The sequence below is a fragment of the Trachurus trachurus genome (genome assembly GCF_905171665.1).
Source record: "Trachurus trachurus genome assembly, chromosome: 24".
In the NCBI taxonomy this organism is placed as follows: domain Eukaryota; kingdom Metazoa; phylum Chordata; class Actinopteri; order Carangiformes; family Carangidae; genus Trachurus; species Trachurus trachurus.
Window position 1 is genome coordinate 27,886,248 of NC_139910.1, and position 25,725 is coordinate 27,911,972.

The 25,725-nt window shown below is 42.0% G+C and overlaps 1 protein-coding gene across 2 annotated transcripts in view; it reads left to right on the forward strand.

Annotated features, from left to right (window-relative positions):
* Positions 1-4,810: 4,810 nt before the first annotated feature.
* cd2ap (CD2-associated protein) overlaps positions 4,811-25,725 on the forward strand; it is a 79,440-nt gene continuing 58,525 nt past the window's right edge. For both annotated transcript variants that reach the window (XM_084001160.1, XM_084001161.1), the window contains exons 1-2: positions 4,811-5,131; positions 22,177-22,334. In XM_084001160.1, coding sequence (XP_083857286.1) covers positions 5,128-5,131; positions 22,177-22,334 — 162 coding nt within the window. In that variant the 5' untranslated portion in view covers positions 4,811-5,127. The remainder of the gene's footprint in view (positions 5,132-22,176; positions 22,335-25,725) is intronic.

A 25,725-nucleotide genomic window follows, 5' to 3' on the forward strand; every position in this document is an offset into this window, starting at 1 on the left:
ATTAATCAACAATTACAGCTGCTCCTATCATTGCAATGCACAACTGTACACGGGTCCTCACAGGAGAAGTTATCGTTGCAGACTAAACACCATCTAGACTGATATCAAACCTAAAGGTTTATGTTCTACTTAAGATATAAAATTAAATTTAAGTGTTTGCTTTAGTGTTTCCTTTATACTGAACTATTTCCAAAATCAATATTAATTGCATTGCTTTACTTTTAAAATAAACTTGCCCATTAAAAATATATGGCAGGTCTACATCAATGTGACCTTTGAAAAGAGTTGTGTTTAATGTTGTATAGACTTCATGTGCACACAGCTTTGTATGCAGTTTGTTGTTAAACAGAATAATAAGATACAGGCTGAAATATGAGCTCATATAAAAGGACAGTTCCACAGTTTGTCCACTAGGTGGCTCTGGATTACACAGTGAGGCCGGGTTCCCCTTCTGAGCAACAGGTGTTTTTTCTAAGCACTGACAGTTACAGCAGATGATGTAGTTGGCAAAGACTGGAGGATCTTAGACTCAATATGTTCTGCTGCATCATAAATGTAAGCGGTTTTAATCCAATACTGTCCATTGTGGATGTCTGTGTGTAGGGAGGTTTCAAACTGGGAGCAGCTCCCAGTATTTCCATCTGATTTGTCTGATTAAAATACTGATTTCCATCTGTTTTTAAGACAGTCACAGGACAGTTAGGTGCAAAACTTGCATTCAAATATCCTGTTATCAGAGGAACCGCCAATGCCAACACCTGTAATAGCTGCCTGCTAGCTGCTCAGCACACTGCAGCCTGTTACTGTCTGAGGCTCAGCAGCTTCAGTGGAAGAGCTTGTGAAGCGCTCTTTGTCAGCAGGTCTTTGATAGCAGCTTTTAGAAAACAGTTGCTGATGATTCATGTCATGACACCTAAGGCTGAGTTTCCTGTCAAGTAATAAGCTGGGTCAAGTTTCTCATTGCAGGTGTCTTTTTATGAAAGATCTACATAAAATTACCCAATGTTAAAGTTTAAACAATGAATGAAAATGAATGTGAGTTTTTTTTTTTTTTTTTTTTTTTTTTTTTTTACATTTCTCCATTTTCTTTACCATGCAAAGTTCTCTCTGGAAAGTATTGAATTGGAAAATTAAGTGCTTCCTATTAATATTATTATCCATTTATTCACATTCTTTCTTTCAGCTGACTGCAGTGCTCCAGCTAAAAGACTCATTAGGTCAGCTTGGCAGTTCATTGGATTTCATTAACTGGAAATGTACCGGCTGAAATATTTACCAGCACATTCCATGAGGAAAAGCTTTCTGCAACGTCTTCACTGGTGAACCCAGCATCCATTTATATAAACATTTCATATTGTCTTCAATGTTCAATATAATGGCAAATGGACTTGCATTTATATTGTGCTGTCTCTAGGACCAGTCAAAGCCCTTTACACTAGGCCTACTCATCACATTAACTCATTCACACACAGATTCATACAGTAGAGCGCCTCTATCTACGTATATTGCACATTGTGTGGAAGGATTCACACACTGATATGATATTGGGGGCAAGTTTGTGTTCACTATCCAAAGGATACCACGCACGACATGTGGACTGAAGGAGCCGGGGATTGAGCCACCGACCCTCTGGTTAGCCAACTACCTCCTGAGCCACAGCTGGCCTTTTTTTTTTTTTAAATGTAAGAATTTATATATATATAGTATATTAAAGTTGAAAGGGTTCCAAAAATGTGTATGTCAGTGAATTATTTGTGTGTCCATTTCAAATATATGAAGACACCACCTATCTCCAATTTACAATGCTGCCCTTTCATCCCTTCCCAGGAGATTCAACAATCTGGCCTCAAAGAAAAACAACTGTTCTATTTTTGTTTACAAATCACAACCTGTTAGAATAATGTCTTAATTATTGTGTGTTCAGTCATAAGAGCATGAATATGAAAATGGAGAAGATATTTGCATCAATGAGAGCAACTGAGTAGGCTACACTTGACATAATCTAGGTGGAGAGCCAGTCACCCAGTGTGTGTCATTCACAGTGACCAACAATGAGCCTCGCTCTGTTCACATCTCTCTCTCTCTCTCTCTGTGTGTGTGTGTGTGTGTGTGGTGGTAGCGGTCAAACACATTTACATAGACTTTGTGTTTACTTTTCCCTTTGAAAGGTTGTTGACATTTTGTTTCAATGACGTCTGTCAGGATGAGTTTGCCCTCAACTACTTCCTTCTTTTAAACATTTCATTCATTCACTGGTATAATTGACAGCAGGCACCGTGCCAACTGCAACCACAACTGGACAATAGCTCGGCTTTGAATAGCAGTTGGAAAGATTTTTGTTGTTGAGTTCAGGGTAATACATTTTTTTTGTTTTTAGGACATATGAATGAAGGGTGAATATATATATATATATATATATATATATATATATATATATATATATATATAAAAACATCATATAAACGTCAATTATTTGAAGATACTCCTGCACAGCATAAACATATGTTCGGCAGGTTTCATTCGTGTGGGTTTGTTTGTGGTGTGGTGTAAGTATTTCCCATATTGCCCTGTCAATCAGCTAACAGGAAGGAACCTATTGTTCCTTTACATGGCATTTCCTGACTGTGCATCAAATAACATTTCAATCTGATATATTGAAGCATCATTGTTGTGCAGATGTGACAAAGGAGGGAGAGAAAACAAGAGAGAGGAGAGTCTGACTGCTCCCATTGATATGAAAAGAGACTGAGAAATTTGTATTTAAGAAATAAAAAAGATGGGTTTTGGTTGAATGAGAATGTTCTTAAACTTTCACCACATGGTAGCCTACCCTGCCACACAGTAGTGGTGACTGGAGATTCTCACCCTGACCACTTCAACAGCAGAAGCTCTAACACCTACAATTACCTCTCACACCTCACATGAGCCTGTATGAACTCTATTGCTCTTGCTTCTCCTTCACAAATGTGTTTTTATACAATATAAATACTATATAATTATTATATGTGCTATGTCTTTTTTTTCTCTCCCATTTCTATAATACATATAGCATTGCATTATTACTGTTAATTGCACATTTAATATACTAAACACATCTGATTTTATTTCATCAGTATAGTACTACTATGTAGTTCAGTTCTAGTCTTCATGAAGGTTATACAAACAGATGTTTGCATTATTTTGCCCACCCATGTTACTGAGGGTATATATAGAGCAATGTGAATCACATTAGTTTAACAACATCCTCACTACATCCTTCAGAATGAACAACTAACTGCAGCTCGAGGGTATGCAATATTTTTTTTTATTTCATTTCTTTATTCTCCCTCGTGTCATTCTTTTTTATTCTTTACCTCAGCATACTGCAGTGGAACAGAAAACATGCAGCACACTGTGTGTTCAGTGTGGCTGGGTGTGGAACGCTGTATGATGGTTTTTATTCTCTCTCAGTATGTTGGCTTTTTTATGTCTCTGTTGTGCGAAATAATCTTGTCTCCAATCTAGCCTATATTCAACAAAGCAACCAGCTCACTGGGAACCAGCCAGCCAGCCTTACCAGTCACTCTCTCTGTTCTACAGTGTAGCCCAATAAACCACCAGGCCAACGCTTCCAGTCCAACACCTGTCAGTCATTACAGTCTTCTGATTGTTAACTTTGGAACATAGGCCTATTTTTATAGATGACTATTTCATTTCATTTTGATTTATTCCATTTATACATACTATACATGCTGCACATATTTACATAGCCTAATGGCCTACACATATAACCATAAATGAAAAGAAGCAGGATGAAGAGAAACTTATAGTAATACCTGCCCCTCTCTATTGTTATAATTGCATTGGCTTACTATCAACACCAATATTATACACTATTTCAAAAACATTAAAGATGATGAAACATATAATAATAACAAATAAACAAACAGGTGAAATAGCAGTGGACACCACTCCTATCTGTCTACCCCCCCCCCCCCCCCTTTTGTAGGCTCTTATCTTTTCTTTTTTAAACATTTTCTTTAACTGAGATTTCAGTTCCTTGCTTTGTGACTGGTATACACCTGCAACAGAAATACACATTTGTTTTAAGCTTAGCCTTGCAATTGTATGTTTAAAATCAAGCTTCAGTCTGTTGTTCTCTTCTCCAGTTTGAACAAGTTCTGTAAATGTTCTGGTAATGAGCTGTTCTTTGCTTTAATAGCCTACATTATTTTTAAGGTCTGAAGTTCTATTAGATCGGCCACTTTATATAAACCTGCAGAAATAATAATAAAAAAAAACATCTATTTGAGGGTTCTCTATTGCCTGCCTTGTGAATAACTCTTAGCCTACTGCTCTTTTCTGTAGCAGAAACAGAGGAGTGATGTTACTTACTGCCCCACACTTCCACGCAATAATAGCACGTGTAATGTTCAAACCTGACTTTATTTTAGTTTTTAATGTTGAATGAATCATTACTACACATGATCATTTGTTATCAGTAATTGCGAGTAATAGGCCTAGTATTTAGCTATATGATAGAGTTTGTATACCAATCATAACGCCCCCCCCCCCCCCCCCCCCCCCCTTCTTTCTCTACACACACACGCCCCCCCCCCCCCCCCCCCTCCTACACACACACTTACAGTAGTTACTGTACTTGCTGAATGGGCCAATAATAAAGAGCGGGGATCAACATTCCATTAAACATTCCTCTCGCGGGACTGTCCTGGCTGAAGCATCGCGAAGTTTCCTGCTATTTAGTATTTGGATGGCAGCAGGCGGCCAGCGGTAACCCGTCCGTGGAGGCAAGTCCAAGAAAGGTGGAGACTCCTGGTTAACTTCCTGCACAGTAATCTGTAGCAGCAGGGAGCAGCAGCAGGAGACAGGAGAGAGGAGAGAGGAGAGGAGGACTAGAGGACTACAGGACTACAGGGAGGCTGAAGCCTGGAGCCTGGCGGTGCTGCTGCTGCTGCTGCTGCTGCTGCTGGGGACGGGCCAATGGATACACCACTCAACTGACTTCTTTCTCGGCTGTGAATCGACAAAAAGAAAACTCTGTGATCGATTAAAGCCATTAACCTGGCTACTCGCTAGCTGGATAAGACATTCCCAACATTTGACACCGAGGCGTTACGAAGGGCAGGAATGGGTAAGTTTTCCATGATGTGGCGCTTGTGTTGTGTTGTGTTGTATACGTTAACGACTGTTTCTCTTTCGACACGACGTACGAAGCGACTTGTAACCCACGTAAAGCTTTAAACCGAGTGTCAGTGTTTTTAATGAAACGTCCAGCTTTTTTTTTTTGGCAGTGAGGTATTAAAGTTAGCAAAGCCAGCCAGGGGCTAGCCGTTTAGCCTAGCCGGCTAGCTGGTTGGTTAACTGGATAACGCCACCTCCATCCCTGGATTTGGCTGCATTTCTAGCTAATGTTAACATACGCTACCTCAGAGCTGATATCTACATGGCCTCTGCAAAAAAAAACATTTACTGTCCCAGAAAATACAGGAGGAGCCCTGAAACTCCCTGTTTATTCTCAGTTATCCGAAGTTAGGAAAGGTTTGTTGGTTGAGATAATTCCACCGATGAAACTTCAGACGTCAACTTAGCGCCTTCTTATGGTATATAGGTCATACTTCCTATTTTCTCGGTTTATTTGAGGGCGGTGGAAGGAATAGATGTTTTTAATGAGCACAACTGTCGTGACTAAGGTTTTTTTTCCCATGACAGTGACAAACTGATACAAGTTCCCACATCTACATGCATGCAACGCTGTGCTTGTCACCCCCTCCCCTCAACACTGAACCAGAATGAACCCTGAATTTGAATTTTTGAATTTTTATTTTTGCACAAGTTAAAAGAATACAACATAAAACATGGTAGATAACAATAGGACAGTGCAGGGAGAGGCAAAAAGCCACAAAGGGCTTATTTTTAAGCCTCCACCTTATATTACAGTTTAATGTGAAAAACCCTGACCCATTACAGCAGGTTAATAAATGAACCTGGCTCTCAAGGTGACAAAGTGTCAGCTCTCTGTACGTCATCAACGATTTAGATTCAGGAATACTGTATGTCCCTGTGAAATGAGTTGCAGATATTTGTTGTCATACACAGGAGTGGATGATGCTGTAGTTACACAGAGTGGGTGTTGTTGTCATGCTACGTAAATGTAGTGGAAACTTTGGTCTTTGTGTGCACATTGCAAACCTGTTGTAAAGCTGCCAATTGCTAGATGCACAGTCAGTCAGTGTGGTTGTATTGCAGTAGGACTTGTTCAAGAAAACTTTGCTATGTTGTAAAACAGGTTTGGAGGCCGGGCCTCAATCAGCTTCTCAGATGTGTGAAGCTGCAGACTTCTGCTTGCACACTCTGAAGTCAGAGAACAGCTTCAAACAAACAAAAAAAGTGTTAAAGTGCTGCTTAAAATCTAGATTGAAATACCAGAGTGAGGGTGTAGGAGACGTATCACAACTAACACTATTTATTGCACAGAGAATTAACAAGGCAGTGGAGAGGATTATCATAGAACCAGCTTGGTTGCTCTTAAAAATGTGAACCCAAGAGAAACAGAGAGAGAGAGAGAGAGAGAGAAAACGCATCTCTCATGTGGTCATCTGACATGTCTCTCTGTGTGAAACCAGCATAGACAAGCTGGTGTCCATTTATAGCCCCCCATGCCTTACATGTGTCTTTGGTATGCCTTTCTTCAGGTAGCTTGTTGCTGAGAGTATCTGTGCTGTGTTTGAACATGTCCAAGCTACACATTCTGCATGGTTGCTCGCTTTCCCCTCAAACACGTTCCTACAACAGTACAGTCAGCCTTTACTCCTGGTTGATCAGCCAAAGTGTGTGTTTGTATTGCATGGTGTTGTTCACCCCTGTGTGTGTGTGCCTAAAGTTATTTTGACTGCAGACAGTGTAGAGAAGAAATGGTGTGAGTGTGAAAGAGTTTAAGGATTCCCAGCTAGATTTGCAGAGAAGACGTTGTGATCGCAACTTCTCACACCCATAGATCACCAGGACGCCACCGTTACTTCATTCTGTCACTGCAGCATTCCACAGAAACACCTAACAAAGACTGGACATGTGCCAGAACGTCTGATTGAACATTAACCTCGCTGGCCTCACTCAGTATTTACCAGAGTGTGTTCATGTTTCCCATCCTGGTTTTTACTTAACTGATGAAGGGCAGCTTAATCTGGTGCTTTTTTCCACACTATGAACTAGATTAAAGAAAAAAGACACAGTTGTTATCCTTCTTACTCCCCTTGTACAAAAGGACAACTAGTGGAACTGAACTGAACACTGACAAATGAGAGACGGTGGTTAGGAGCTGATACTCCTCTAGTGAGATGAAAACAATACAGCTTTGATATCTGTCGTCAAATGTGCTGTGTTGTCAGGAACTCAGGTGTTGTCTTTGATGATAACAACCTGACAAAACAGTTCTCTCTCTCTTTGCCTGTGTTTTGCAAAATATAAGTGGAGATAAAAAAAAAAAAATCAAGGCATCTGAATGAAGATTGTTGCAGTCGTGACAGCAGGGGCTGGTATTGTTTTCATCTTGTGTGTGTGTGTTTGCAAAATGTGGTTCTGTTGAAAGCTGCTGTAGCAGGAACGACCACAGAGATGGCTTTGAGAGCTCTGGTGTGTCTTTATGTGTCTGTGGACAGATTTTATCACCATGATAGTGTCATGAATGATACAGTCAAGAAACTTCACAGTTGTGTTCTTGGGATCAAATTAAAGGCCTGGTGCAAAGATGGGTGTGGTCTGACCCATGAGAACTGAGTACTCAGTGTATTACTGTATTAATAACTGTTAAGTACTGATGCAATAATATGTAAATAATTTCCAAGTCCTTGTGTAATAATGTATTTAAAGGTGTTCAGAAATGGCAGTTTGTCCTGTTTGTTGCACCTCCTTCTACGAGTTGCCGCACGAGTTTACCCGAGTAAGGAAAACAGATTTGATTGGTCGTTATCGAGCAGGCAGGATATTCAATGTTTGGGGCTCGGTGTGTGTGTGTGTGTTGTCTCAGATGTTTGATTGACGGATGACGGATCCAATATCAGTGGTTGATGAATCGTGAGCAGGCTGACATATAATCCGTGCGCCTGCATTATCCAATGCGGAACAAAAACTGCCCACTTTCATCCAGGATTTACTCAAATAGAATTTTGCACAAAGTTTGGGCTCCATCGTCTGATAGATGAGTTATTACACTAATTTTATGACCCAGAGTGGAATCCAATTCATTTTTCTTTTCTGTACACTTTTATTAACCATTGAGAACTCATGGGATGCTAACCAGGTAGCTGCCAACCCGTCTCTGACCTCTCTGGTACCTGGAAAAAAAAAATGCTGCTCAGAGGACTTTTTGTAACCTCTATTATTGTAAATGCAATAACTCAAACTCTTGGCAAGACTCTTAAGTTACCTAATTGCTGTAAATAGTAACATTGGCCAAAAGCTTTAAGCTACATGTAGGCCTACATTGCTGCTAACTCATTGCTTTAATCATGAACAGATTACTCCAAGTGTATTATCTATTAAATTTTCTATTTAAGCGATTTAAACAATGGTTTGTTTATCAAAGCGGTTGACAGTTTATTTTCAATTGATTCATTTTCTAAAAAAAAAAAAAAGTGTGACCATGGCTCTAGTTATTAGTGAACCAGGTCAGGTGTGATAACCCGAATAACCCCGTTCATCATGTCTGATTGTTGAGCTTAGTTCCCAGGTGTGTGTAATGTTTGGCTGGGGGCTGGTGAGTGACAGACTGATTCAGCCATTATCTTCACACCAAGCTGCAGGTAAACGAAGGTGAGCAGGAGAATTCGTGCTGTCATTTAGAGCAGCAGCAGATCTCTCTTGGTTTCTTTGCCCTTCCTATCAGCTACCTCTGGCAGCAGTGAGAAGGAATGCAGTTATGGGTTTCCTCCTCTGATTGTGTGTGTGAGAGTGACTGAGGGAAGCACAGAGAGCACACTGATCTAGACAGTCTGCCTGGCAGTCAGCTCGCCTGCGTGGCCTTGAGTACCCCCCCCCCCCCCCCCTTCTCTTCCTTCCTTCCTCCCCCCCACCTCCCTCTGCTGTAACATCCTCCTCCCTGTCACTGGCTTATATAAGACTCATATTGTAAGACCTCTTTACCTGGAAACATTGTATGAGGAAGGGAAACCAAGAACCTGGAAGTTATGCTGTGGTTTACTCGCTGCACTTAAGAGCAAAGGGCAAAGATTAAAAAAACAAAAACAAAAGATGTGTGATGAAATTGAAATGGTCAACTTCAGTGTATTAATTTGTTATAAAGTATCAGTATTGGAGTCACTCTCTGAAAGATCAACTGTATCTGAAATTTCAGATTAGTTCACCTATACTGAAAAATATGAGATGACTGAACTCTGGTTGTAGTAATGAATAGGTATGAGTCAGAATAATTAGTTCAACCTAATATGAGTTGTGTTTCATAGTGAGCGAAATGTGAGATCGTTTTGGAGTCTCTGGTTGCTATGGATATGGTACGTCTTCTCTCTACAAGGTTCATAAAGTCGCAGACTTTACTTTCACTTGCGTCAATTTACCAACTGTAGCTTTACAGCCGAACCCAGTCCAAATCACGGACGTAGCACCGTTTTTTTTTAACAAGCTCTCCTGCTCCGCTGTGTCTGAGGCAGGTGTGATGACGTCATCAACGATAGGACGGTAGAGCGCAAATCTCTACCATGGGCCAAATATTCTACCGCAAATACCACGCAGCCCTAATACACGCTAAAATATATAACATGAACATGAACGGTCAGCTGCAGCTGCTGAAGTCATTTTGTACAAAGATGACTTGTGAAGCTGCTCCCAGTACAGTACAGGGCCGGGACTGAGTTAAATACTAAATGTCATCATAGTCAGCATTGTTTTATTGTTTTGAAAAGAAACAACCAGGACTAACCTTCACAAGCTTCGAAGACACAGAAAGTTCACATCACGTGTCTTTTCATGAAAGCAACAACAAAGAAGTCTCTGGAGAGTTTGAGCTCAAACAGTTCATGGCGGGTCAGCTGTTAATGTGTTGTTGTGTTGAAAAATTCATGTAATGAGTTGAGTGAACACCCAGCAGTTTATTTTCTAGGAAATCCTGTACAATTTAATTTTTTACTGTGTAAAGACATAAATCCTCAATGATTTGAATAAAGTAACTTCACCATCCCGAGTGTGCAGCTGAATGCTGAAGGAAAACATGACCAAAAATATGATAGAAACACACATTAGATGTTGGACCAGGTGTTGACATATTGTTGATATTTAAGAATTTGCACTGGGATCATCCAAGGCAATAAAATGTGATTGGGACATAGTTTGGATTACAGTCCCAACTTGGTGCATATGAGTGCCGAGGAAGTAGCACGCTCAGGGACACAGTGTGTGTGTGTGTTTGAAGCCAAAGTGCTGTGATCTGACTTCTTTACCATTTGACTGTGTGCCTCTCTCCCTCACTCGCCCGTGTGTGTCAGCTGTAACAAATATGTCAGGAATCCTCAGCCACCACTCCCTAAGGCCTAGGTGTCATGCCACACTGTAAACGTAGAAGATTTGTGTGTGTTTATTTTTATTTCCTCATGTCTAGCATTATCATTCATTTTTTTCCCCACTCAAACCCAAAACAGAAACTGGGTTTTCCGTTTGTTGCAATAATTGTTAGGAAGTAGTGTGGTAATGTGGTTTTGTGTAAATCTAAAGATGTGGTTCATCTTAATCTCTGTATTTTTCGGTCAAACATTGTTCAGGCTCGTGAGTGGAAACCTTTTAGTCACTTCATATCTCAGTCCATATCAAACACACACAGAAGGAACAGGAGAGGCTGCTGACGTTTCTCTTACTACTCATGGGTGGATTGATTGTCATTGCTGTGTAGAAGCAGCAACTGGACGCTGTTTTATCTTGCGGATGTTTCGTCACATATCTAAGATTTTTCATGCTGATTTTTAAACGTATAAAGTTTTCCCAGGGCCATCATGAGGGCAAATGCTAAGTCAGGATATGAGTAATGCTCATATGATTTAACTGCTATTATCAGACTAGACATCTCACCCACAGCTGAAGTTGGGTGTTTAAACAGTCCTCGGTATAGTCCAGCGGTGTGAAGTGGAGTCTGTGTCATGTGAGAGCAAATAATTGCAGACATGTCTTGAGCAACGTGCTAAAAATATTTTCAAGATGTCGATTAAATCCAATCACAGACCCTTATGTTGCCAGTGCACTCCTCTGCAGTCGGCACCCCAGCTTATCTAGCTAACGTGTGTCATCTCCATGTTGGACGCTCTCTTGGCTCTGGCTCTCATCTGCTTGGCAGCCGACGTTAAGTGGATGCTCTTTTGGCTGTAGCTCTTAGCTTTTTGAACCGTTTGTGCCAAAATAACACAACAGCTCTCTCTCTGGGCCCTGTGGTGTTGCTCTAGCTGCTGATAGAGTTTTATATCCTTAAAGGGACATTGTGTAACTTCTCCTGTTATCTATTCACGAAAATGTATTATTTGGTTCTTCAGTCTGTTTTTCATTAATCAGTAATCCCCCCATCAACAAAGTGAAGTGTTCCTTTCAGCTCTGAATGAGCCGTTCATATCATTCATATCTCCATGGAGCGGGTAAGCTCGGTGCTGGCTGCCATGTGGTGTCTCCATGTTTTTACGTTCAGTGGCAGCGTGACGGTAGGAAACCACGGAAACTCAGCGGAGACACCGGAGCTGTCGGCTCAGGTGGAGGTGGCGTCTGTGAAAAGTCACCGTGGTAACGCAGTGAGGAGGAATGGAGCGTTACACTGATGCTGCATTCACCTGCAGTCGGGCAGACGGCCGTCGCTAACAAACCAGATGTCATTTTAGCCACAGAAGTCCAGAGAAAGCCGGTAAAACGTGGGTCAGGTAAACAATACCACATCGCCATGACAACATATGTTTTGCCTCGTGCTGACGGACCACTTGTTTACATAGAGGCTTGTTTATGCCGGCTGTCGTCCGTCTGCCATCTGCCCAATTTCACGTGAATGCAGCATGAAAAATACGATTGAGTTGCTTGTGATCTACAACCACAATGCTAGATGGGAGGAATTCCTACACAACGTACCTTTAATGTCACTTAATTGACCTCCGTTGAGTTCTTTATATAGAACTGGATATTAGCACCAGATATAAGCAACCTATTGTTGTGTTGTGCTGTATAGTCTGATGTGACGCACTAGGCTATGAGTGACTATAGCAGACCTGCTGACCCACATCCTGACTGCTCCATTACCACAGAGCCAGCCAGGGAGACATGCATGCAGGCCAGCTAGCTTCCTGCTCTGCCACTGAAAACTAATGACTTTAGCATTCTTTCACTCAGCTACCAACTTACAACCAGTGTAAGCTTCAAGGGCACTGAAAAAGACATGCTATACACTACAATACATAGTAATAATTTTGGCTGGAATAACTCCTGAACAGGCCAGTTTGAATGCAACAGTTCAGGCGACTAGCCTATAGCTTTTCCTGGGACAGCGGCCAGAACTGGTTGAACAAAGTAATTCTCCAACCTCAGCAAAACCTGCAGGATAAACGCTGATTGAAGGTCAGTTTATGATGCACGTATAGGCCAGGTTTCTCTGTTGTTGTTAGTATTTTTCTTTTCACTTTCATTTCCTAAGAAAAACTCTCAGTTCTTCCCTCTCATAAGTCAATAGAGCAGTTTGGGGCCAGAACCCCCCCCCCCCCCCCCCCCCCCCCCCCCGCTGCTGTTTGAGCACAGTGGAGAGGCAGCAAGTTTGCTCTCTCTCTACACACACACACACACACACACACACACACACACACACACACACACACACACACACACACCCTTGTTTGACCATATTCCTGGGGATCTGTCATTGACATAATGCATTCCCTAGTTCTTACCCTAACCTCAGCCTTCACATAGTATTTTCCATATAGCCATAATCCCTAACCCAGGCCTTAAACCTCAATCAGCATGGTCCGTCATTTTGTAGTTCCACAAAGCTGTCGGACCCCATAGTTGGGATCCCATGAATATAGGAACACAAACACAAACACAGACACACATTTACACATTAACCACCTGTACACTGACAGTTTTGGCTGCATTTAGTATATTTAGAAAGGCATTTCCTCTGTGGAACAAGCCTCTGAGGTATTTCACAGGCCAACACCTATCACTCACTGCACCCATTCAGCAGCAGCAGCCTCATTAGACCAGAGTTCCTCTGTGCTTGACCTTTTCACAAGAGACGTTTTGCAATTGCAGCCATAATTACTAAAACTGAACCGAGTTACCAAGAAAACCTAATGGGAACACACATGAGTCAAACAGAGGTTTCAAATAGGGAAGATGCCACTAAACAAGCCACATGCAGTAATACTGTAACAGAGCTGCTACTAACTTCTGGTCATCAATAGGCAATCCATTAATCACCTACCTATAAAATGTTGGAAGATGAGAAGAGGTGAAAATAGCCATCATAGACTCCCATTGTCCAGGGGGACATCTTCTAATGCTTTGTTTTGTCCAACCAACGGTCCAAACATATTGAGTTTTTTCTATAATAGGACACTGAGGGTAAAATATTACCATCTAATGCCATTAAAGGGAAAGTTATTCTCAACACAACTTTAACGATTCAATGAAATTCAGCCCAGTTTTAATAGATGGCAAGATGTTTAGATGTAGATGGAGAGTTTGAGGGGAAAAAACAGAAATCAATTGTGTAGGACCATAGTGAGCATTTTTACATGTGGTTGCATATGTGAAATGTGGCAGGGCAAATCATTTTTTTTTATTTGTAATAGGCTACTACAAGTTATAATAGATTACTACATTACTATATGAAACATGCATATCATTGTCGATTGGAACAACACTTCTGCAGAGCTTTTTTTTTGTATCCCACTTTTGCAACATCGCATGTTTTAAATTTTTGTGAATTGTGTTTTTTTTATATCAAAGCACAGATTGCAGCTTTAATCACAGAACACGAAGTAACCCTTGCTGAGTTTACTTACCACAGTAGTGCTGATGATGCAACCGCACAATATTATTTAACATTAGCCAAGTGCCGGGCTAGGAACTGCACTTCTCCTAAAACACACCTACAAGATAGTTGGACCAGTCCCAGCCTGGTCAGTTGCGTACATGAACTGATGAAGCCTCTTGGATGAGCGGTGAAACGTCTTCCTAGACAAATAACTAAGTCCAGTTGCTTTCGATTTAACCTCCTTTGAAACACCTACCTGACCTGTATGAATGTGTTGAGAGCTGTGGAAAAAATATTTTCGGTAAACGCTGCAGATGAACATGTAAACAGGTCTGGAAGCCAAATGGGTAGTTTTTCTACCCTGATTTTAAAGTCTCTCCCCCCTCTCTGTGGTAATGGTTGCGCTCTCTGCAGCTGGATAATCAGAGAGTGATATCTGGTGTAAAATCAATACGCTATGTTTGAAAAAAGCAGTTTAAAGTGATACATGTAAAAAAAACAACCTAGACTTGTTTCCTGTTTTATAGTTTTGTGTTGGTGTTCCACCACAATAATGATACTCCCAGTAAAGGCACAGTTGAGTGGGAAATATCCCATCATAGCAGTGTGTGTAGAAGTGATTTACCCAGCCTGTGTTTCTCAGGCAGGGTGTGTTTGTGTGGTTACTGAGGGACTTTAATCCGTGCGGTTGCACAAAAGTCCCTGTTCTGCACATGCAGTCATCTGGAAGATGAGCACTGCCCTGTGTGTAGACTCAGCCTGCTGCCCGTCAGTGTAGCCTCTTGTTGTGTTTACTACAGCTGAGCAGCTCGTATCTCTTCCTGTGGTTACGTGGACAGATAGCTCCAAATTACTGTCTGGGGTCTTGGTGAAGTTGTTTATTTGTGTATCTCTTGGAGTGTGTGATGTGTTTTTTCTGAGCCGCTTGTGTCTAGACTGTTGGTTGCAGTTGTAGCACTCAGAGCTGAGTTGACTTTTTTTTTTTTTTTTTTATCTCTTGACACGTATACTCATATCTGTGGTTGATAAGCTGGTGGGCCTGAGAGAGGGGTCAGATTTCAGGGATGTTAGACTGGACAGCTGGGCTTTAGTTTAGAAACTGAAAAGCACGAGTGTTGCTTTGTTTTGCCTGGAACTACAGTGAGTGTTTTCACTGTCTGATCCATAAGATCTGTCTGATCTCCACCAGAACAAAGCTGCAGAAGATCATCATCCTGTCCAGAACAATACACACTAGATTGCTCTTCTGATAGAGGGACTGTGGAGGGACCTCTAGAAGTTCATTCATTATTTTTAGCAAAGTCAAGCAAAATGGTGACAAACATTTTGAGACATTCTCTGGTTGCACCTTCTGCAATGTCAAGACTTTTCTCAGTTTCTGTATGATTGAATAGTTTTTGGAGGTAGGCAGGCAGCAGATGTTTTATCCAGGAGATGATAAACTGTTGGAAAGATTAATCAATGATGAAGACTGTCTTCAGATTGGAGGGATTTATTCATATTTTAGATTGGTCAGTCCAACTTAGTAACATCGGCCATAGTAGTTTAAAGAGCAACTAAACCCCTACACCACTTTTTTCTGCTGAAAACAAATGTGGGTATGAAGTAGTGTTGTCGATTGATTCTGGTGCAACTCTTGACATTTTAGTCAAAATATTTCAATTTGGTGTATTTTGTAGTAAAAATGTAAGAGTGACTGCCCTCTATGGGTTGAAACACGGCTATTACAATCAAATTTTTCAATTGGCTGAGATGGAGGCTGATGACGTTTTGGAGGCAGCTTTTATCACGAGCCAACAGCTCCCCGGCCAATCAGCACCGGCTCTGCTGCGGCTAACGACTCTGCTGCGGCTAACGGCTGCTAACAGCTGTCTGGATGGGAATCGTAGCTCTGCCCCGGCCGACACGGCCGTGGAGCCGGTAGCCGGCGGATCGGCTGTAGATGCTCTGTGTCACGGCTCCGGCGTCCGCTCCGAGTCATGTCAGAGTCGCTCGTTAGCGCTATAGCAGAAGTGTTGATGTGTGTTTATTACTTTTTTTTTTCCTGTGTGATTTCGCGGGTGTGAATGCGGTGCAGGGGGAAGGGGGGATCGGAGAGTACTCCTGGAGCCCCGCCCATAATCAAGGCATCTTTTGAATTTCCAGCTTAGAGCACGTCAACCAAAACTGAGGGGTTTAGTTACTCGTGTTGCTTTGGCAGGTTGTCTTAAGATTAAATAATGCAACATTGGCTCCAAGCTTACCATTACGTTCCTTTGATGTATTGTGAAATAAACAATTATCAATTATTAGCAGGGTTTCCACTACACAGTTACAGCTCTACTCGACTCAGTTTGGGTCTTTTCAATCACAGCTCTGAATCCTTCACAGTTCCTCTTTAGCGGGGGTGGGGTCGTCATGGTGTCTACAGCCGCGTTGTCTGGCTCTCTTTTTTAGTGGTTACCGCCACTGCTTGAAAAAATCCTAGCGGAAACACTGATTAGTATCAACTCTTCACAGAGGTCTGGGAGTGTTTACACTTATTTGTTTACTGTACCTGTGGTTAGTTCTATTTGTTTTACAGTGTAAATCTGATTCAATAAACATGCAAAATGTATTGCACAGCAACCCATTTGTGATTGGCTGCCTGTCTACCTCCTCCAGTGACAGTGTAATTTGACATGATCAGTATCATCCTGTTTGGAGCATTCCTGAATGTCAACAGTTGTCTGTATAACACCAGATGCTCCCTGGCTTTAACAGGTCTTTTACTCGTCAGTGCAGACAGCAGTCAGTAAAACCTCCACTCCTCCATCTCCCTCCTCTCCAACTGCTGCTGCTGCTCTCATCCACTTAACTTAAACGCTGAGTGTTTGATGTCAAGAGGAAGGCTGGTCTGAAATCAGCCAGGACCACTTTCTCATCAGAGGTTGGCTCGGGCTGCCGCCATGTTTCGGGCCAAGGTTGATGAAGTCAGACAGATGCACCGGCAGTAAGAACTCAGCCAAGTTTTACAGCACTAAATCTTAACTTCCCTAAACAGTATATTTCAGTGCTGAACAATCGTGTCCAAGTGTGTGATTATGTGTGTGTTTAAGGGTCCAGGTGTGTGTGTGTGTGTTGGAGAGAGACCTAAACCTGCAGTGTACAGTCATGTTTTTGTTTTGGCTGTGCTTGGTGTGGAGCCAGCTGTGCCAGAGTCTGTCAGCTGTGAGTCATGTGTGGAAGGTCCACATAGTAAAATAGCTGAGTAGCAGTCAGTCCTCTGCAGCCCTTCATGTTTCGAGGCTGCTCAACCTGCTGCACTGGAAGCAGTCACTCTGCCTGGAAGTCTCGCCCACCTCGCTCTTTCCGCCACTGTTTGTTCTCTTTGCAATTATAATATTTTTGCATACCATACCATACCATACCATACCATACCATACCGTAACCATACCATGCCATACCATACCATACCATACCATAACCATACCATCTTTGAGTTGGACGTTCTGATGAATGGAGCAGGGGATAGGGGTATATATGACATCCTTCTGAGAGCTGGATATGAAGACCATTATTATGATAAAGGGAAAGTGGAGATTAATTTACTAAAATAAATAAGTAAAGATAGATGGGCATTAGATATCTGGGGTAAACCAAAGCTGCACACTTATTGTGAAATAAAGCATGTATTTGGGCCAGAAAATTATGTTTTGTATAATTTGTCTAAAAAGAAATGGTATACTTGGTCTTCATATCGATATTGGCAGATATGTAGGCAGAAGCAGAAGAGGATAGCATTTGAACTTTGTGTGATCTCAAAGATGTGGAGAACGGAATGCATTTTGTTGTGGTACTGTCCATTCTATGACTCTGTCATAGAGTAAGGTAGACCCAAACAATTACTTTGTGTGGTTGGATCACGTGGAGAAGCTGAAGCATTGTTTTCAGTTATATATGCATTTTCTTCGTATCTGGAAAAGGCTTGGGCAATGAGAAGAAGAGATACAGATGTGTGTTGTTAGTAGTAGCCTATGCAGTGTTTCCCCCAGAAAATGTGTTAGTTAAGGTGGTGTCTGTGCTGTTGGCGGGGGGGGGCGAATAGCCGCGGAGCGGAGTCCGCTTCCATTCGGCGCCCTCGTTAACTGGTGTTGTAGTTCAGACTAGACGCGGAGCGTCGCGGTCCTCCGCGGTCGGCTCGCGCCGTGGAGCGCCAGTTTCGGCGTCTGCTCTATATTGTGCGCGAGCCGCGAGCAATCGCGTCAATCTTGGCAGGAAGTCACACATGAAACAACGAGAGAATCCGGTCAATTTTCAAAATAAAACACTTTTCAAAATAAAATACAGCGATTGACAAATGGGACCGTATTTATATTTGTCAGACTCTCAACAGAGAGCGAGAGAGATGAAAACACACACACAGGATAGGGAGACACGGACTGGGCTGGCTGCAGGGAGGAGGAGGGGGGGTCAAAACACACAAACAAACAGAGAGAGAGAGAGAGAGAGAGAGAGAGAGAGAGAGAGAGAGAGGCAGAGACGAGTTGTTGTAAAGTGAAGGAGGACGTGAAATTAATCTTGGAAGTGAAGTACAGGGAGTTGTGTGACCCACAGCACATGGTGTTATAATTATATGAGGTTATTTACTTATCCATGATGTAAAAAACACAGCTCTGAATGTGAGTGAACAACAGCTGAGGAGCAGAGGCGCTCGCGACCGCCGCGGAGAAATCAGCGTCTGGTGTGAACTGGAGGGACGCGGCTCGCGCGCGATTTCCGCGGCCGCTGCGCTTCGCGGCGCTTCGGCGTCCGGTGTGAACCCGGCGCTGCTGTTGCATGCGCGCTTCTCTGTGGTGTGTATGTGTGTGAGAAGATGCGGAGATGAATGAAGGCGCTCGTCCGACGGGGGGGGGGGGGGGGGGGGGGGGTCGCGGCGGCGGGGAATATCGCTACATTTTAATTTTTTTAACACGTTAGTTTAGGCGGCAGCTCTTTGTTGTTAAGGCGGCCGCCTTAACAGGAAAGCGCTGCGGGAAACCCTGCTATAGAGATTGCCAGCGTGTCGTCATCATGACGTATTCCCGGCGGGGAACGCAAAGCATTGTGGGAATCTTTGGCACAAACAAACGCGCCAGACTTTGAATTTGTGGAGGCAAGAACGCTAGTTTCAAATATCTACTGCTCTGGTTTGAAGATGCCGTCAACCTGCTGTGTTGTGAATTGCAACAGTCGTTCGCACGATAGACAGGGCAAAAAGTTACATTTAGTACCATATAATTATACCGTAAAACTTCAAATAATGGCCGAGTCAAAATTGCCGCCGGTCCCAATTAACCGCCGGGTGTAGCAAAATATTTTTATATTAAACGCCCATCCCAAATAAACGCCGGGTCAAACATTGTTTTTCTGGTTGCCAAAAAATATTCTATGCAAATATAGCGGGTGTCTCTAGACATTAAAGTCGGCCGAGGACCGACGAGACGCCTCTGGGCTGGTTGCTCCTGCCCGGTCTGTCCACTCCTCTCATCCGCACTTCAGCACCTGTCCCGGGCTGCACAGTGTCGGCTCGGCTCGGCTCGCTCCTCGTTTTAAATGACTTTTAAAAGTAGCGTAAACAGCCTACTGTTCTCTGATTACTCATACGCGTATTTAGTTAGGCTATACGTTGCATTATTATTAGTTATAGACCTACTTCATTCAATCAACAACAAAAAAAGGACGGTGGTGCGAGCCAACACAGGTGCTGAAGTGAGGGAGAGGAGTAGACTGGGCATCCGCAGGGTTTTTGCAACTTGCGGCGGATCAAGGAGGGCGGAGGACCGACATGACGGGGGGTCTCAGTCTCCTGGTACCTGTGCGGGCCAGGACCGCGGAGGTCAGCGAGACAGAGAACGAGTCCGCCCTGGCCGTATAGTAATGCCTTGAGAAACGCACGTATCATTCCACCGCCGCCTCCCGCCACAGAGTGAAGCCTCTTTCCCCAGAAAGAGGTCCAGGTTGAACACTATTAATAAACGCAGGTCCCTAATAAACGCCTGTTGATTTGAGCGATTTAAGCAAATAAACGCCCGGGCCCTTGTTTGGTGTTTTACGGTATATGGGTGCTGGAAGTTGGGCAGCAGGTTAATGTCAGCGGACCACACCTTATGCTTATAGGGATCCAGCCCTTTGATTGTCTTTATTTTGTCCTCGTATCGTTTCTTTGCGGCTGGATTTAGTTTTAGGCGGTTTGGTTCTTTGTTGTTTTCCTTTGCCCGCTGCATTGTGCCAGTTAATTCTGTTTTTTATTGTACTTTTGTTATTATTTACATTGTCCATGTCTAGCGCGCTATGTAGATCGGGGGAAATTGGCCAAAGATACCCACAATCCTTTGCGTTTCTGATGACGTTGCCGCCCAGTTGGTCACGTGTCTTGGCAATCTCTATGTGTCGTATGTAGCCTACATTTGTGTGCCGGGTAATGCCAACAGGAAGGATTGTCTAGTTTCTGATGTTCTTAGTAAATAGGCTATGTCTTGTAATCCCATATGGGATGGGCCATAATGTTGGCACAACATAAAAATAAAATATTCATTCATTCATTCATTCATTCATTCATACCCTACCGTAACGTAACGTAACGTAACGTAACGTAACGTAACATACGTTGCTGGATATTGAAGCAGTCAAAGATGATTATTGCAGATGTGTTGTTTCAAGATTTCACAGAGCAGCAGCCATTGTTAATGCAGGGTTGGGTTGGTGTGAACTGAAAAGAGTTTTCAGACTAAATATATACTGTGTGAATATATGCTTTTGTGCTGGTATGTATATAATCACTGAGAGCAAATTGCTTTGTGGTTGTTTCTGGGATATCTATCTTCATGTCAGTAATGCTTTAACTGAACTTCACATTTGGCACAAACATTTCACTAGGACCAGAATGTACTGGTTAGATTTTGGTGGTTCGACTTCGAGCGAGGTCACAGTCATGATAACCTCACAAGATGTCTAAGGTCAAGGTCAGTGTGACATGAGAAAACATTTTTCAACCATAACTCAAGTCTTTGCCCAGGAGTGATGACAACATTTAACACCAAGGGATGTAACCTGAAACTAGACTGAATGGTGCAGGTGGTAATTCTAGTTTCACCATTGTGATGCTAAAGTGAAGGTTACCTGAAGCTCCTGGCCTATCTAAATGACTTTATGCATTTTGTGACTGTCGCATGATTGGCTGATCTCAAAATTACACGAATAAGCAAATGTGCAGGTGTGTTATACGGCATATTAGGAGCCATTGGAGTGGATTTTCAGCCCGACCCACCTCAATCCCATCACATAATCTTCCTTCCACTTGCCTTCCTAGAAGAATGACTTCTGTCCTGTTCATGTGCTGTCTCTTTAATCAAATGACTCCAAACTCCATTGTTGGCAAATTACATTTTCTTTTTTTGTGTGCAAATGTTCTAATTGGTTGAGAATTTGATTGATTCACATGGCACCTGCTCCTGTTGTTGACTTTTCCCATCCTGTAAAAGTCATGGGATGAAAAGTGAAACTGATTCCAATCACAGACATTCCAGTACATGTGTTGATATGTTATATCATTATGGTATATAACAGCATAGTGTGTCATAGTTTTATACTTGTACTTTATTACAATGATGTAAGTAGCTAATAATATAGTTAAAGACAGTTGAAGTCCTAAAAAATAAGCTAACCACTGTGGAAAAACATTATTTACATTATATGACCAATCCAAATTTAATAATGTTATAGTTTTATTAAAATATTAGATTCACACATCACATTGAAGGCGAGAGTTGTGGTGTTAATTACGGCAGCTGTTCTGTTATTTTCAATTTTTTAGTTACTCTTCAGTTTTCCCTTTTTTTTGTTACTGTTTGTCAGAGCAGAGAAAGTAGCAGGATGAAGTTTTTAGTTGAAAGCCATTGTCATGTGAATATTACTCACACATTGTTCAGTACAATATCAATTTGATGTTTTGTTAACTTATCTGTGTTATTGTTTTCCTCCACCCCGTTCTTTCTCCACCTAAACTTCCTCATCTTATCTCTCCTGTCCCACGGCCTTCCTCTCTCTGCCTCTCCTTTCTTCTTACTCTTCCTTGTTTTCCCCTTGTTTGACTTCCTCTCTTTCTTACCCCATTCTTCCGCCGCCATCTTTTATTTTCCTCTGGATTTCCTCCCTCGGCCCGACTCGAGCAGAGGTGGTCGTGGAGTACGAGTATGAGGCTCACCACGAGGACGAGCTGACCCTGCGGCTGGGCGACATCATCAAGAACGTGCGGCATATAGAGGAGGATGGATGGATGGAGGGAGACCTCAACGGCAAACGAGGACTCTTCCCCGACAACTTTGTCAAGGTGAGAAGCAGATGTTGACTTTCTCTGTCATATCACGTGGATCCTACCAAATACTGAGTTGTAACAGAACTCGCTTGTTTTGCTGCAGGAAGCTGACCTGAGCAATTAAAGGGATAGTTCAACATTTTGGCAAATTTGCCTATTGCCATAATCCCTATATATATATATATATATATATGTGTGTATATATATATATATATATATATATATATATATGTGTGTATATATATATATATATATATATATATATATATATATATATATATATAATAGCGGGAGGTTCATTACCTGCATGTTGTTTTAAGATCAGCGGGGCAGAGACGTGAGCTGCTCAGCGAACACAATGGAGGTGAATGGTACAGGTCCCCTTCCTTCAAAACTCATCAAATACACAATCCAACAACTCCAAAACACTCTCAAGGAGAAGTTGTGACCTGCACATTCACCACGCTATAAAATAATCATGTAACATTACGAGACAAAAGGCAAATGCGTAACCGGAGCTACATTACAGACGCAGCTGCTGGGCGGAGTGATTTCAAAAGCGCAAGTAGTTCCAAGTATTTGCTTCATGTGTTGTAATATTACATATTTATACTAGGGCTGTCAAACGATTAAAATTTTTAATCACGATTAATCTCAAAATTTCCTGAGTTAATCGCGATTAATCTTAATTAATTGCATCTTTGTCTTTTTCGCTTGAAATAACAGCAATATGAATGGACACTGGACAGCATATGAAACATCCAGATCTGGACATTTCCTATGCTTTCCATTCATGGTATTTAAAAATCAGCTGTCAGAGAGAGAGCAGCCTCGTTTGGTGATAAGAAGAACAAGTTCTCTAGTGTAGGAACATGAGGAGAAAAAACATATAACATTATAAGACCGGCGGAGTTTTGAGGGACAGGGGACCTGTACCGTTCACCTCCATTGTGTTCACTGAGCAGCTCACGTCTCTGCCCCACGGATCTCAAAACAACATGCACTGATAACTAAAAGTAATGAATCTACTCCTATGACTATAGGGATTATGGCAATAGGCGAATTTGCCAAAATGTTGAACTTTCCCTTTAAACGCTGTTGTAATACCATTTACAGGGGTGCAAACTCGTCACCTTTAGGCGAAATTCGCCGTTTTGACATTTGACATTGTCATTTGTGTGATTTGTGTAAATCCGCAATAAAAATGTTTTTTTTTTTGGGGGGGGGGGTTCAGATTGAGTGAGGCAATGCACCTGGACTGTCTGCATCTTTTTGCTTGATAAAAGCGTATGTACATGGGGGCCGTTCAGATGTTGCATCTTTTACGTGCATTACTTTCAATGTAGACGTGCGTCATGCACGGTCACAACCCAAAGCGCCGCCGTAGCGGCGCACATTCGGTGTTAAATTGCTTGTTTTCTTGTGCACGTCAGACCTGCTCGGGTTGTTTCTCTCCTGTACACGGAACTCTGCCCCGTTTGAAAGGTGAAGGAAGCCCGTAGGTGGAAAGACGTCGCTCGCCTCCAAGATGTAGAATGTGTGTTATAGAAGAGAAACACACATTTCAGGACAGCCGCCGACACTGATGACTGCCTGAGGAATATGAAAGTATAAATATGAACGCAGCTCAAAGCCTCAAACCGATCTGGTGCCTAAGCACGGCGACCAAGCTTTGATAAATACAGCGTGTCCTCCCATGTTTTAGCCGGTTCAATATACTGCGGAGCTACTGGGGGGAAAAACAAACATAAAAACACGCTTGTCTCTCCTAAAGCTGACATGTGGTCAGTCACAGTCTCACAGTGCTTCTTCATTAATATAAACTTCAACCTCAAAGCTTTATAACTGCAGACTGTCCTGACCTGTCCCTGAACATCACACAGGGACAACATGGACTGGATATTGAGTTTTATTAATATTTACATAGGATGAGTTCAACAAATCAGCATGCTCCTGTGATTTAAGTGGTCAAATAATAAAATATAGTTAATATCATAATAAAAGTGTAGTGGCAGGAATGACCAATTCACCAAATATTGTGTTGGTGATAATGTACCGGGAACAAGTTACTACTTGTGTCTGTTGATTTGAAAAAGGTGAAATATTTCCATGTATGACCCATTCTGGGTCACAATAGAAGTCCAAGGAATAATGTTTGGTGTTTTTATTGTTCTCAAATGTAGAAACAGGTCACATTGGACCCTCAGCATTATTTAAGGTTTAAATAACCTGCTACAAATGTTTGTTTAGAGCCCTGTATGGGCAATGTTCAGCTTTTTATACTGAGGGAAATGTAGGTTCTCAGGAAAATGGCTGCTTATCAATTGTGCAGGTTTAGCATGAGCGAAGGTTTTACAAACCTTAGTAAATCTGGACCCTAGTCTCATGCTAAAATTGACTGTAAATTCACCTTTAAAGTTGTTGTTTTTTTTTTGCCTTTTTTGGCCTTGCATGCCCCCGGACCACCCTAGGGGGTCGGTATCTTGTCACCTTTTTTACCCTGATGAGTTTGTACCCCTGCATTAAGTTGTACTATTGAAGCTGTTGGCAGCATCAGACTTGAGCAGTCTGCACAAGCATCAGATGTGGTCCACTCACAGATTTCCCCAGACACGCCGACATCAAGCAGCCACAGCTGATACATGCTGCTGGCTCATTTGAGCTGATGGTGAAAGCCAATTGTTGGCTTTTCCATGACTGACAAACACTGCTGCTAATCACTGGAAGAGGGTCTTTAGAGTTGGTGTAACTGTAAATCACTACAAACCAATGCAGTGAGACTGTGTATGTGTACAGTAGTCGTTGTCTGGCTGAGTTGCATGAAGGGTGTGAGATGATTGATCGTTAAAAGTAAAGTCAGATGTTTTACTGCAAGCTTTATTGGTATCACAAGGACAATTTGAAAGTAGGCCTCAATCTGCTCTGTGTTTTCCCCGTTGATAGCATGAGCTGCTGCTATTTGATACTTGTGAGAATTAAAGAATGTTCTGCCAGTGGCCGTTGAGGGAAATTAGATTTAAGAATCTTACTGAACCACATGATTTTACTTCCAGTTGCAGTGGCTGATAAAATTACCAATTGTCTATATATTGTCATCAATAGAGGATTTTTTAATTCGACACATCGAGGACCACACACATAAGGTCAGGCAACGTTTCCACTTCATTAGATTATTTCTCATTCTGTTTTTGCATTATGTGGAAATTATAACAAAACAGTATGACATAACATTTACTGTACATAAAACTTTGTGTCAGAAATTCACTGTTTTCATGTAATATTTAATTTCAGCTTGAAGTACACCATGGCCAATAGGCTCCTCTGTGCTCTGTTAAATAATACACAACTTGACTGTTTTTCCGTTGTACTGTTAGAAGCAAATAAGAGCCCTTCCATTGCGAAATCC